The sequence below is a fragment of the Nerophis lumbriciformis genome, linkage group LG05, assembly GCF_033978685.3.
Source record: "Nerophis lumbriciformis linkage group LG05, RoL_Nlum_v2.1, whole genome shotgun sequence".
NCBI classification, from domain to species: Eukaryota; Metazoa; Chordata; class Actinopteri; order Syngnathiformes; family Syngnathidae; genus Nerophis; species Nerophis lumbriciformis.
In genome coordinates this window covers 23,904,378-23,919,560 of record NC_084552.2, presented here as the reverse complement: position 1 = coordinate 23,919,560, position 15,183 = coordinate 23,904,378, and the positions used below count along the sequence as shown (strand labels likewise).

General features: G+C 45.8%; 1 protein-coding gene across 1 annotated transcript in view; it reads left to right on the top strand.

The window, feature by feature from the left end:
* The first annotated feature begins 5,901 nt into the window (after positions 1 to 5,901).
* Positions 5,902 to 15,183, top strand: part of spag17 (sperm associated antigen 17) — a 38,777-nt gene continuing 29,495 nt past the window's right edge. The window contains exons 1-5 of the mRNA XM_061959143.1: positions 5,902 to 6,100; positions 13,034 to 13,174; positions 13,256 to 13,315; positions 13,387 to 13,515; positions 13,602 to 13,749. Coding sequence (XP_061815127.1) covers positions 5,993 to 6,100; positions 13,034 to 13,174; positions 13,256 to 13,315; positions 13,387 to 13,515; positions 13,602 to 13,749 — 586 coding nt within the window. The 5' untranslated portion in view covers positions 5,902 to 5,992. The remainder of the gene's footprint in view (positions 6,101 to 13,033; positions 13,175 to 13,255; positions 13,316 to 13,386; positions 13,516 to 13,601; positions 13,750 to 15,183) is intronic.

Here is a 15,183-nt window from a genome sequence, read left to right as displayed (position 1 = left end):
ACAGAAAATGCTATGTCCTCACCTATGGTCATGAGCTTTGGGTTATGACCGAAAGGACAAGATCACGGGTACAAGCGGCCGAAATGAGTTTCCTCCGCCAGGTGGCGGGGCTCTCCCTTAGAGATAGGGTGAGAAGCTCTGTCATCCGGGGGGAGCTCAAAGTAAAGCCGCTGCTCCTCCGCATCGAGAGGAGCCAGATGAGGTGGTTCGGTCATCTGGTCAGGATGCCACCTGAGCGCCTCCCTAAGGAGGTGTTTAGGGCATGTCCGACCGGTAGGAGGCCACGAGGAAGACCCAGGACACGTTGGGAAGACTATGTCTCCCGGCTGGCCTGGGAACGCCTCGGGATCCCCCGGGAGGAGCTGGACGAAGTGGCTGGGGAGAGGGAAGTCTGGGCTTCCCTGCTTAGGCTGCTGCCCCCGCGACCCGACCTCGGATAAGCGGAAGAAGATGGATGGATGGATGGAAAATGCTATGTATAATTAATTTGGTATTTTTCTGTAAACAAAATAGAAATGTACACAGTTTGTCATTACTAGCATATTACTTAAAATAACAGGCAGATTGTTTATTTACAGATAATGTCTTCAATTCTACAGTTTTATAAACTATTTAAAAAAAATAGAAAAATTACAGTAGAAATTTAGAGTAAATTAACCATAAAAATAGGATTTTTTTTTACAGTGTACTTGGTCCAGATTTTAGACACAACTGACTGAACAATCAACATCTTTTGCAACACTGCGTGATGGTTTACCTTCTTGAAGAAGTTTGATAATCCTCTCATTTGTTTCAATTGACAACTCTCGTGTTGGAGCCACGATTCATGATAATCCACCTGGTGCAACAGCTCTCCAGGGTGTGAACACTCCTTTTTAACTGCAGACTAGTGACACGTTTAATCTGATGCAGGTCTTAGTTTTGGGAATTAAAATCTACAGGGTGATTCCCGTAATTTTATTCCAAAAAATTGAGTGTTTTAACATTTTTCACTCGCTTGATCTAAAAGCATACTTGCCAACCCTCCCGAATTTTCCGGGAGTCTCCCGAAATTCAGCGCCTCTCCCGAAAACCTCCCGGGACAAATATTCTCCCGAAAATCGCCCGATTTTCAGCCGGAGCTGGAGGCCACGCTCCATGTGGACCTGAGTGAGGACAGCCTTTTTTTACGTCCGCTTTCCCACGATATAAACAGCGTGCCTGCCCAATCACGTTATTCCATACGAGGCGTCCGGCATACCGCCGATGAGCATGGTGCAGATGGAGAAGATCTTCTCGGCGTCCGTGTTGGCGCACACGTTGCCAAAGCCGAAGCTGGTCAGGCTGCTGAGGGTGAAGTAGAGGGCGGCGATGTACAAGCTGTGCACCGACGGGCCGCCAACCGTGTTGTTGACGTCGTAGGGCATCTGCAGGCGTTTGCCCAGCTCATGGAGCCATCCTGGGGGAAGAGACGGGAGGACAACAGGGTGACAAGAACTAAATCATCCAGACTAGAGATAAATTGTATTATTATGTTTATCTTACCTAAAAATAAATATATTTATTAACTCCTCTCTGAGCTGCCACCTTAACGTGGTAGAGGAGTTTGCGTGTCCCAATGATCCTAGGAGCTATGTTGTCCGGGGGCTTCCATGCCCCCTGGTAGGGTCTCCCAAGACAAACAGGTCCTAGGTGAGGGATCAGACAAAGAGCAGCTCGAAGACTTCTATGGAAATGCAAGAACCGAGACTCAGATTTCCCTCGCCCGGACGCGGGTCACCGGGGCCCCCCTCCGGAGCCAGGCCCGGAGTTGGGGCACGATGGCGGGCACAGCCCGAAGAGGCAACGTGGGTCCCCCCTCCAATGGGCTCACCACCCATAGCAGGGGCCATAGAGGTCGGGTGCAATGTGAGCTGGGCGGTAGCCGAAGGCAGGGCTCTTGACGGTCCGATCCTCGGCTACAGAAGCTAGCTCTTGGGACGTGGAACGTCACCTCGCTGGGGGGGAAGGAGCCTGAGCTAGTGCGCGAGGTAGAGAAGTTCCGGTTGGATATAGTCGGACTCACCTCGACGCACAGCAAGGGCTCTGGAACCAGTTCTCTCGAGAGGGGCTGGACTCTCTTCCACTCTGGCGTTGCCAGCAGTGAGAGGCGACGGGCTGGGGTGGCAATTCTTGTTGCCCCCCGGCTCAGAGCCTGCATGTTGGAGTTCAACCCAGTGGACGAGAAGGTAGCTTCCCTCCGCCTTCGGGTGGGGGGACGGGTCCTGACTGTTGTTTGCGCTTACGCGCCAAACAGCAGCTCAGAGTACCCACCCTTTTTGGATTCACTCGAGGGAGTACTTGAGAGTGCTCCCCCGGGTGATTCCCTCATTCTACTGGGGGACTTCAACGCTCATATTGGCAACGACAGTGAAACCTGGAGAGGCGTGATTGGGAAGAATGGCCGCCCGGATCTGAACCCAAGTGGTGTTTTGTTATTGGACTTTTGTGCCCGTCACGGATTGTCCATAACGAACACCATGTTCAAGCATAAGGGTGTCCATATGTGCACTTGGCACCAGGACACCCTAGGCCGCAGTTCTATGATCGACTTTGTAGTTGTGTCATCGGATTTGCGGCCTCATGTTTTGGACACTCGGGTGAAGAGAGGGGCGGAGCTTTCTACCGATCACCACCTGGTGGTGAGTTGGCTGCGATGGTGGGGGAGGATGCCGGACAGACCTGGCAGGCCCAAACGCATTGTGAGGGTTTGCTGGGAACGTCTGGCAGAGTCTCCTGTCAGAGAGAGTTTCAATTCCCACCTCCGGAAGAACTTTGAACATGTCACGAGGGAGGTGCTGGACATTGAGTCCGAGTGGACCATGTTCCGCACCTCTATTGTCGAGGCGGCTGATTGGAGCTGTGGCCGCAGGGTAGTTGGTGCCTGTCGTGGCGGTAATCCTAGAACCCGTTGGTGGACACCGGCGGTGAGGGATGCCGTCAAGCTGAAGAAGGAGTCCTATCGGGTTCTTTTGGCTCATGGGACTCCTGAGGCAGCGGACAGGTACCGACAGGCCAAGCGGTGTGCGGCTTCAGCGGTCGCGGAGGCAAAAACTCGGACATGGGAGGAGTTCGGAGAAGCCATGGAAAACGACTTCCGGACGGCTTCGAAGCGATTCTGGACCACCATCCGCCGCCTCAGGAAGGGGAAGCAGTGCACTACCAACACCGTGTATGGTGCGGATGGTGTTCTGCTGACCTCGACTGCGGAAGTAGTGGATCGGTGGAGGGAATACTTCGAAGACCTCCTCAATCCCACCAACACGTCTTCCTATGAGGAAGCAGTGCCTGGGGAATCTGTGGTGGGCTCTCCTATTTCTGGGGCTGAGGTTGCTGAGGTAGTTAAAAAGCTCCTCGGTGGCAAGGCCCCGGGGGTGGATGAGATCCGCCCGGAGTTCCTTAGGGCTCTGGATGCTGTAGGGCTGTCTTGGTTGACAAGACTCTGCAGCATCGCGTGGACATCGGGGGCAGCACCTCTGGATTGGCAGACCGGGGTGGTGGTTCCTCTCTTTAAAAAGTGGAACCGGAGGGTGTGTTCTAACTATCGTGGGATCACACTCCTCAGCCTTCCCGGTAAGGTCTATTCAGGTGTACTGGAGAGGAGGCTACGCCGGATAGTCAAACCTCGGATTCAGGAGGAACAGTGTGGTTTTTGTCCTGGTCGTGGAACTGTGGACCAGCTCTATACTCTCGGCAGGGTCCTTGAGGGTGCATGGGAGTTTGCCCAACCAGTCTACATGTGCTTTGTGGACTTGGAGAAGGCATTCGACCGTGTCCCTCGGGAAGTCCTGTGGGGAGTGCTCAGAGAGTATGGGGTTTCGGACTGTCTGATTGTGGCGGTCCGCTTCCTGTATGATCAGTGTCAGAGCTTGGTTCGCATTGCCCGCAGTAAGTCGGACACGTTTCCGGTGAGGGTTGGACTCCGCCAAGGCTGCCCTTTGTCACCGATTCTGTTCATAACTTTTATGGACAGAATTTCTAAGCGCAGTCAAGGCGTTGAGGGGATCCGGTTTGGTGGCTGTAGGATTAGGTCTCTGCTTTTTGCAGATGATTTGGTCCTGATGGCTTCATCTGGCCAGGATCTTCAGCTCTCACTGGATCGGTTCGCAGCTGAGTGTGAAGCGACTGGGATGAGAATCAGCACCTCCAAGTCCGAATCCATGGTTCTCGCCCGGAAAAGGGTGGAGTGCCATCTCCGGGTTGGGGAGGAGATCTTGCCCCAAGTGGAGTAGTTCAAGTACCTCGGAGTCTTGTTCACGAGTGAGGGAAGAGTGGATCGTGAGATCGACAGGCGGATCGGTGCGGCGTCTTCAGTAATGCGGACGCTGTATCGATCCGTTGTGGTGAAGAAGGAGTTGAGCCGGAAAGCAAAGCTCTCAATTTACCGGTCGATCTACGTTCCCATCCTCACCTATGGTCATGAGCTTTGGGTTATGACATAAAGGACAAGATCACGGGTACAAGCGGCCGAAATGAGTGGCGGGGCTCTCCCTTAGAGATAGGGTGAGAAGCTCTGTCATCCGGGGGGAGCTCAAAGTAAAGCCGCTGCTCCTCCACATCGAGAGGAGCCAGATGAGGTGGTTCGGGCATCTGGTCAGGATGCCACCCGAGCGCCTCCCTAAGGAGGTGTTTAGGGCATGTCCGACCGGTAGGAGGCCACGAGGAAGACCCAGGACACGTTGGGAAGACTATGTCTCCCGGCTGGCCTGGGAACGCCTCGGGATCCCCCGGGAGGAGCTGGACGAAGTGGCTGGGGAGAGGGAAGTCTGGGCTTCCCTGCTTAGGCTGCTGCCCCCGCGACCCGACCTCGGATAAGCGGAAGAAGATGGATGGATGGATAATAAAAAAACTTAAATACATTTTTACTATATTTTGCTAAAAACATCCAAATTAATTGTATTTGTATTTGTATTTCTTCTGACTCCTTATTACATCCAGCCATAGAATTATACATTAAAATAAACATATTTGAAATAATTAATTTTAAATTATCATAATAATTCATTTAACATGACCATATTTAATTATTAAAATAATTGCTTGTTTATCAACAACTTTATAATTTTATTCATTACATTTTGAAGCTCTCAGAAGCCAAGTTATGTTATATTCCTTAAGATTTATTTATGCAAGTTTGAAGTATCAATTATCTAAACACAGTTTTGTTTGCATATTTTCAGGATATATATATATATATATATATATATATATATATATATATATATATATATATATATATATATATACATATATATATATATATATATATATATATATATGTATATATATATATATATATATATATATGAAATACTTGACTTGGTGAATTCTAGCTGTAAATATACTCCTCCCCTCTTAACCACGCCCCCAACCACGCCCCCGTCCCCAACCACGCCCTCCCCCACCTCCCGAAATCGGAGGTCTCAAGGTTGGCAAGTATGTCTAAAAGTGATACAGTTACAGTCACAATTTATATATTTTTTTCCTTTCAGTGTTTCTTAGAGCCAGAAAGTTGCCATTACCTTTTTTTCCTCTAAAATTAAACAACTTAATGAACATCCTCTGAGTCTGGTGATCACATTGTTTTCTTCAAGGGTTGTACGAGCCAAGGTTGCTACTGCCATCTAGTGGAATCCTGCAATAACTACAAAGCTCACCAACATGAAACGTCGTTTGCCATACACGTTAATGATATTTCAGTGTGTTAATAGTGCTGTTTTATTTAATGTGGAGAATATTAACAACTCTTATTGAGTAGTTTTTGTAGTAGTGTTGCTTTTACTATGAACGTCCCAGGAAGCGGAAGTAAAGCATTTTGACTTGACAATGGGCGACTTGACAATGGGCGACTTGACAATGGGCGACTTGACAGTTGTGGTCGCCATGGGCAACAAATGCGCGACGAACCTTGCCCATGTTGTTTTGCTCTTTTATTGAAGTTTACTTTGTTTAAATCGATAGCCTCTCTTAAGAAATGGCGCCAAAAAAAGCTAAAAAGGAAAAGGCGAAGAACCCTCCCGCCGCACAAGGTCCGGAAGCCAAGACTTGGGAGAGTGATCTTGCTAACGCACAGTTTGAAGAGGTGAGAATTAGCATCATTAATTAGCATCACGTATGCTAGCTTCGCTTTAATGGTCTGTTCAAAAGAATATTGATATTACTAACATTTGTGCTGATAGTATATGTCTCTGTCACATTGACTTTTATGCAGGGGCGCCGAAAAGGGGGGGGGGGGGGGGTAAAGGAGACGGATTCTAGGGGCCCATGATGGAGGGGGGCCCAGAGAGGCCCCTAATGATGATGAAATTATAATACAGAAAAAATAATGACACTGTGTTGGGGGCCCTGTAAAGATTCTTTTCATGGGGCCCAAAATCCCTAGCGGCGCCCCTGCTTTTATGTATTGTTTCCAAATTGATTTAAAGCACCAACTCTGGCAAATCATTATAAGTACTATTTTATCCATCCATCCATCCATCCGTCTTCTTCTGCTTATCCGAAGTCGGGTCGCGGGGGCGGCAGCCTAAGCAGGGAAGCCCAGACATTCCCAGACCAGCCGGGAGACAAAGTCTTCCCAACGTGTCCTGGGTCTTCCCTGTGGCCTCCTATCTTTCGGACGTGTCCTAAACACCTCCCTCGGGAGGCGTTCCGGTGGCATCCTGACCAGATGCCCGAACCACCTCATTTGGCTCCTCTCGATGTGGAGGAGCAGCGGCTTTAGTTTGAGCTCCTCCGGATGGCAGAGCTTCTCACCCTGTCTCTAAGGGAGAGCTTTGCCACCCGGTGGAGGAAACTACCAACCCCGTTTCCATATGAGTTGGGAAATTGTCCATCCATCCATCCATCTTCTTCCGCTTATCCGAGGTCGGGTCGCGGGGGCAGCAGCCTAAGCAGGGAAGCCCAGACTTCCCTCTCCCCAGCCACTTCGTCCAGCTCTTCCTGTGGGACCCCGAGGCGTTCCCAGGCCAGCCGGGATACATAGTCTTCCCAACGTGTCCTGGGTCTTCCCCGTGGCCTCCTACCGGTTGGACGTGCCCTAAACACCTCCCTAGGGAGGCGTTCGGGTGGCATCCTGACCAGATGCCCGAACCACCTCATCTGGCTCCTCTCGATGTGGAGGAGCAGCGGCTTTACTTTGAGCTCCTCCCGGACGGCAGAGCTTCTCACCCTATCTCTAAGGGAGAGCCCCGCCACCCGGCGGAGGAAACTCATTTCGGCCGCTTGTACCCGTGATCTTGTCCTTTCGGTCATAACCCAAAGCTCATGACCATAGGTGAGGATGGGAACGTAGATCGACCGGTAAATTGAGAGCTTTGCCTTCCGGCTCAGCTCCTTCTTCACCACAACGGATCGATACAGCGTCCGCATTACTGAAGACGCCGCACCGATCCGCCTGTCGATCTCACGATCCACTCTTCCTTCACTCGTGAACAAGACTCCGAGGTACTTGAACTCCTCCACTTGGGGAAAGATCTCCCCCCCAACCCGGAGATGGCACTCCACCCTTTTCCGGGCGAGAACCATGGACTCGGACTTGGAGGTGCTGATTCTCATCCCAGTCGCTTCACACTCAGCTGCGAACCGATCCAGTGAGAGCTGAAGATCCTGGCCAGATGAAGCCATCAGGACCACATCATCTGCAAAAAGCAGAGACCTGATCCTGCAGCCACCAAACCAGATCCCCTCAACGCCTTGACTGCGCCTAGAAATTCTGTCCATAAAAGTTATGAACAGAATGGGTGACAAAGGGCAGCCTTGGCGGAGTCCAACCCTCACTGGAAACGTGTCCGACTTACTGCCGGCAATGCGGACCAAGCTCTGGCACTGATCATCAGGGCCGGCCCGTGGCATAGGCCGTATAGGCAAATGCTAAGGGCGCCGTCCATCAGGGGGCGCCACGCCAGTGCCACAAATGTTGGAGGAAAAAAAAACAAAAAAAACGTTGGTACTATTATTTCTAAATACAAAAAATAATCCCACGTTAATTAAAATGCAAAGTAAAGCCTATTTAATAGAAATATTATTTGTTACAACATTACGGCCCCCCCCCCCTCCCGCGCACGGTGCGCCCCCTCCCTTCCCGTATCATGACTCTTTTTGGACGTCACCACATCAAAAAATCAACACAAGATGTCAAAACGGCCAAAACTGTCAGGTGCCCAAGGAAGAAAAAAAGAGAAAAGAAGAGGAGTAGAAACGAGAAAAGACAGAGGTAGCAGGTAGGTAACGTTAGCCTACATGAAATTATTTGTCTGTTACAGAATGTGATAGTAACCTGGCTTGTTAGCATTAAGCTAATGTTACATGATTCGGCAATTGCTAATCAATAAATAGCTACTTCTGTTTTAACGTCGGGTTAATATTGTGGAGGGGGCTAAATTGTTATGGAAAATAATAATGTAACGTTAGGTAATTACTGTACTCCCACCTTACATTCCTCAGGTATTAGATCTTTTAAGCAGGTGTTTTTTGTTTACATTGTTATTGCCTTCTGGTTAGCTAATGTTTGCCCTGCATGTAATAGTCACTTGTCCACCCCTTTATATATTAGGTATAGTTGTAAGTAAAAAAAAAAAGGTCAAAGATAAAGCTATTCGGTTTCTTGTGAGTATATACACTTCACTGCCGATGTGGGGGGGGGGGGGGGCGCCACCTAAAATCTTGCCTAGGGCGCCAGATTGGTTAGGGCCGGGCCTGCTGATCATACAGGGAAATTGTGTTAGATGTAAATATAAACGGAATACAATGATTTGCAAATCCTTTTCAACCCATATTCCATTGAATGCACTACAAAGACAAGATATTTGACGTTCAAACTCATAAACTTTTTTTTTTTTTTTGCAAATAATAATTAACTTAGAATTTCATGGCTGCAACACGTGCCAAAATAGTTGGGAAAGGGTATGTTCACCACTGTGTTACATGGCCTTTCCTTTTAACAACACTCAGTAAATGTTTGGTGTAACCCATATTTAAAATACCCATTGAAAACATGCATACAGTGCAAAGACTTTTATTGTGGAGGGTTACTTCCTGCCGCTCGCTTCCTTTTAAGGAAGTGCTGCTCACTTCACCACCCCCTCCCGTCTGCTGTGAGACGCGCTTGAGAAGAAACTCGCAAAATCTTCTCATTCTCACACTTTGCAAACTTCTTAAAGAGGTGAGTCTTTTGCCATGGCATAATCAACGGAATTCCAAACCCACAATTATGTGTCATGTCGCCAATATTATGTTAGCATTTGTTTTAGGATAAGCGCTAACCGCTGCCATTCTTCCATAGAGCCGGCATGTTCGATTAATTATCGGGGGCGTGCATGGTATGTTGTAGTGATGGGTTGATGAGGCGTCATGAAGCGTTTCGACACATTGCAAAACTGTATTGATACTGTGTCGATACTGTGTCACTAAATACTGACATCTGCTGGACATTCAAAATCCCTACAGGCAACCTATGGACCGACTCAACTGACACTGATTTTATGACGTAGTACAGTGGTTCTCAAATGGGGATACTTGAAGGTATGCCAAGGGGTATGTGAGATTTTTTTTAAACTATTCTAAAAATAGCAACAATTCAAAAATCCTTTATAAATATATTTATTGAATAATACTTCAACAAAATATAAATGTAAGTTCATAAACTGAACATCAAATCAAGTAGGCTATTCCATTCATTACAATGCAACAATGCAACAATGCAACATTCAGTGTTGACAGCGAGATTTTTTGTGGACATGTTCCATAAATATTGATGTTAAAGATTTCTTTTTTTGTGAAGAAATGTTTAGAATTAAGTTCATGAATCCCCAAAGAGGGCACTTTAAGTTGATGATTACTTCTATGTGTAGAAATATTTATTTATAATTGAATCACTTGTTTATTTTTCAACAAGTTTTTAATTATTTTTATATATATTTTTTCAAATAGTTCAAGAAAGACCACTACAAATGAGCAATATTTTGCACTGTTATACAATTTATTAAATCCGAAACTGATGACAAAGTGCTGTATTTTACTTCTTTATCTCTTTTTTTCAACCAAAAATGCTTTGCTCTGATTAGGGGGTACTTGAATTAAAAACATTTTCACAGGGGGTACATCACTGAAAAAAGGTTGAGAACCACTGACCTAGTATATACAATATTATAAACCAAGTCATTGTATTTCATTTAGGATTATTTCATATCTTCATTTAAATAAAAATATATGTTTATCTTTTTAGATACAGTCAATAAATAATGTGAACATGTATCATAACATGGAAATCTAAGAGAAAAGTGTTGTGAATGAGGATGCTTGTGGACTGGGATTTTTTTTTTTTTTTTTTTTTTTTTTTTTTACACATTTTTATTTAAAAAAAACAGTTTTTCCAACGTATTAAATTTTAGACGATTTCTCTTCTTAGTTATTATTTCTCCGGCTGTAGAAAAGACCCGCTCACAGGGCACAGAGGAGGCGTCAGTGCGACACAGTTCGCGTATCAGTCACGTGACCAAAACAGCTCATAATCGGTCACGTGACTTTCTAAAAGCGGTACGCGCACCGACACAGGGTTTTGCTCTATGAGCTCGACGCATGCGCTGATGCATCGGTGTTGCCGGACCCATCACTAGTATGTTGTTTTGCCCTCGATTACTCAGGTAATTATGTTTTATTTTCTTCTGATCATCCAGCCGATTTATAGGCAACAGTTTAGTCTAGCAAAGTGGCAAAGGGCTTTGCACTGCTCATATGCTTTTGCCACTTTGTGGATGCGAATCAGATGGAACGCAGGTGCGTGTATTTATGTTGTTGCGCAACACTTTAATTGAACTTTGATTGGTTATCAACTTTGAATGCTTGGACAAGTACTTGAATTTGAATTATGATACATTGAGTTTCTAATAATGAGTATTATTATGAAACTAGGTTATATAAGTGCACTTGTAAATGAATTTGTAATTAAATTTGTAATTGATCTATGATTGAGTTTTATCACTTTAGATAAGAAATCATGATCTGTATTATTATAAATGTATTATGAATGTTCATTTTAATTGGACTCATGATTGTATATTAATCAACATGGTTGGTTATGTTATATCAATTGGTTTATTAGTACAACAAATTAGTCATTCCGGACAATTGAATGCTTACATTATGCTTTCAAGTACATATATAATGTACTTTGCTAGTGAAGAGGTAACTAGGTTACTCACTTTGTTTTTTTTTGGACTTTTAGGTCAGGTTTTTTTTTTTACGGGAAGGAATACCCGTTGACCCAAACAACCTGAGCTCCCTATCCACCTTCAAACTCAACTCAACAAATGGCGAGCTAAACAACTACGCGGTAGGACAAGCATTTTTTTTCTCCTCCGCGACGAACCTTTTGGATTACTTTTGTTTTTGAACTGAACTTTTGGACTGACGCAAAAGCGTTTGCGTACCTTTTGAACTGAGCTGTGAACTGGTTCCGAGAAGGCAGAAGGACTGCATCTTGTATTTTTGTTTTGGGCATTATTTAAAAAAAAATTCTATTGTGTCATCTCTGTCATTTATATTCTTGTGTCAATACATTTAATGCAGTCGAAACCAAGATAACTAGTTGTCGTCATCTTTCATACTTCAGGCTCCTAGACGAACCATCTTCTGTTACACGGTTTATACTTTTAAACCGCCTAGCCCATGTAAGTGTTACATTGGGAACAGAGGAGACACATTTTTTAAGCTTCTCAGGTGGAATTCTTTCCCATTCTTGCTTAATGTACAGCTTAAGTTGTTCAACAGTCCGGGGGTCTCCGTTGTGGTATTTTAGGCTTCATAATGCGCCACACATTTTCAATGGGAGACAGGTCTGGACTACAGGCAGGCCAGTCTAGTACCCGCACTCTTTTACTATGAAGCCATGTTGATGTAACATGTGGCTTGGCATTGTCTTGCTGAAATAAGCAGGGGCATCCATGGTAACGTTGCTTGGATGGCAACATATGTTGCTCCAAAACCTGTATGTACCTTTCAGCATTAATGGCGCCTTCACAGATGTGTAGGTTACCCATGTCTTGGGCACTAATACACCCCCATACCATCACAGATGCTGGCTTTTCAACTTTGCGCCTATAACAATCCGGATGGTTTTCTTTTCCTCTTTGGTCCAGAGGACACGACGTTCACAGTTTCCAAAAACAATTTGAAATGTGGACTCGTCAGACCACAGAACACTTTTCCACTTTGTATCAGTCCATCTTAGATGGGCTCAGGCCCAGCGAAGCCGACGGCGTTTCTGGGTGTTGTTGATAAACTGTTTTCGCCTTGCATAGGAGAGTTTTAACTTGCACTTACAGATGTAGCGACCAACTGTAGTTACTGACAGTGGGTTTCTGAAGTGTTCCTGAGCCCATGTGGTGATATCCTTTACACACTGATGTTGCTTGTTGATGCAGTACAGCCTGAGGGATCGAAGGTCACAGGCTTAGCTGCTTACGTGCAGTGATTTCTCCAGATTCTCTGAACCCTTTGATGATATTACGGACCGTAGATGGTGAAATCCCTAAGTTTCTTGCAATAGCTGGTTGAGAAAGGTTTTTCTTAAACTGTTCAACAATTTGCTCACGCATTTGTTGACAAAGTGGTGACCCTCGCCCCATCCTTGTTTGTGAATGACTGAGCATTTCATGGAATCTACTTTTATACCCAAACATGGCACCCACCTGTTCCCAATTTGCCTGTTCACCTGTGGGATGTTCCAAATAAGTGTTCGATGAGCATTCCTCAACTTTATCAGTATTTATTGCCACCTTTCCCAACTTCTTTGTCACGTGTTGCTGGCATCAAACTCTAAAGTTAATGATTTTTTTCCAAAAAAAAAGTTTATCAGTTTGAACATCAAATATGTTGTCTTTGTAGCATATTCAACTGAATATGGGTTGAAAATGATTTGCAAATCATTGTATTCCGTTTATATTTACATCTAACACAATTTCCCAACTCATATGGAAACGGGGTTTGTATTTTACCTGATCCTAATTGTATTTTCCAGGAGAAATGGCGAGCCTGTGTGTGTTTCATGGTCGGAAGAAGTCCACATGACGAGGACCTAATTCCCACTTTGATTCGAGCTGTGCAGCCACCGCAACGCAAACTTTTTAGCGCACTGACATGGGAACACACAGCAGCAAAGGTGGTCCTGAATAATGTGGCCATTTTATGATGGACAGTTTATGATGGTGATGATTTTTTTCTGTTTTTTTTTTTAATACAGATTATAGAATATGGGAATCCCAAAGCTAAGAAACGTGAACATTTCCCTAAATTTTATGAGGTTAGTGTATAAAATTGATAAAAGCCAAGGGGTGTGTTCTAGCTTCAACGCTGTGTAACTTGTTCTGGCAGGTGACCGAGCGTGCAAAGGTGCTGCTCGACGCAAAAGAGGAGATTCCTATACAGCTGATGGCACAAATAGTCAAGTTTATGTTCCTGCAGATCAAAGATAATGACCATCAGAGGAGAAAAGCAAAACAAGTGAGTGGTAGGCTGCGATTGTGTTTGACCTTTTGTTGCTATTTGCTGACAATCAAGTGTGTTTCAATGTTGTATTTGTGCTTGAGGCGGACGAGACGGCTGTGAGCACCAAGGACAAAGCAGGCCCCAAAGGCAAAGGCAAAGGCAAAGACAAAAAGCCAAAGGAGGAGCCACCCCCCAAGGCCCAAACAAAGCTTAAACGGAGGGATGAAGTTGAGCCGCCTAAGTACATAGGTACACAGTATTAGGGCCTGAGCAATAGCACAGGTGTCAAACTCAAGACACGAGGGCCAGATCATGGTCCACCACATTCTTTTAAGTGGCCCACAAAAGCCTGGAAATAAAATGCGTCAGTGAAGTATTTTATCGTGCTGTAGTAAGTCAGACTCGTTTCCAGCGAGGGCTGGACTTCGCCAGGGCTGCCCTTTGTCACCCATTCTGTTCATAACTTTTATGGACGCAATTTGTAGGCGCAGTCAGGGCGTTGAGGGGATCCGGTAAGGTGGCTGCAGGATTAGGTCCCTGCTTTTTGTAGATGATGTGGTCCTGATGGCTTCATCTGGCCAGGATCTTCGGCTTTCAGGGGATCTGTTCGCAGCTGAGTGTGAAACGACTGAAATTAAAATAAGCACCTCCAAGTCCGAGTGCCATCTCCGGGTTGGGGACGAGATCTTTCCCCAAGTGGAAGAGTTTAAGGGCGTCACGGTGTAGTTCACGAGTGAGGGAAGAGTGGATTGTGTGATTGACAGGCGGATCGATGCGGCGTCTGCAGTGTATCGATCTGTTGTGGTGGAGAAAGAGCTGAGCCGTAAGGCAAAGCTCTCAATTTACCGGTCCATCTACATTCTCATCCTCACCTATGGTCATGAGCTTTGGGGTTGTGACCGAAAGGACAAGATCACGGGTACAAGCAGCCGAAATGAATTTCCTCCGCCTGGTGGCGGAGCTCTCCCTTAGAGACAGGGTGAGAAACTCCGTCATCCAGGAGCAGCTCAGAGTAAAGCCGCTGCCCCTCCACGTCGAGGGGAGCCAGATGATGTGGTTCAGGCATCTGGTCAGAACGCCTCCCTGGGGAGGTGTTTAGGGCATGTCTGACCGGTAGGAGGCCACGGGGCAGACCCAGGACATGTCTCACAGCTGGCATGGGAACGCCTCAGGATCGCTCAGGAGGAGCTGGAGGAAGCGGCTGGGGAGAGGAAAGTCTGGGCCTCTCTGCTTAGGCTGCTGCCCCCGCGACCCGTCTTTGGATAAGCGGAAGAAGATGGATGGATGGATTTTTCATACTAAATGTTTTTGTTCTTTCAATTTTGACAGAAAAAAATGCATGCACTACATGCAAATACATATTTCAAACTTTAATGTTACCTATTAATGCAAACACATATTTTATTAATCATATTTTTCAAAGGTTTTTGTTCAAATAGAAATAAAACTTACAATTTAAAAGCAAGTTATCCATCAAATTGTACATAAAGAAACATGTTAATCAAATACATAAGCTGTTGTGTAATAATATCATGAGGCAACTACACATTTATAGTCATATATATTCACAGTTACACGCAGCTCTGAGTGGGCAACCATTACTGTGAAGTGGCCCTCAATGAAAACGAGTTTGACAATCCTGCCCTTTTGTCTGAGCGAGGAAACAAATGAATTTAACAGTAA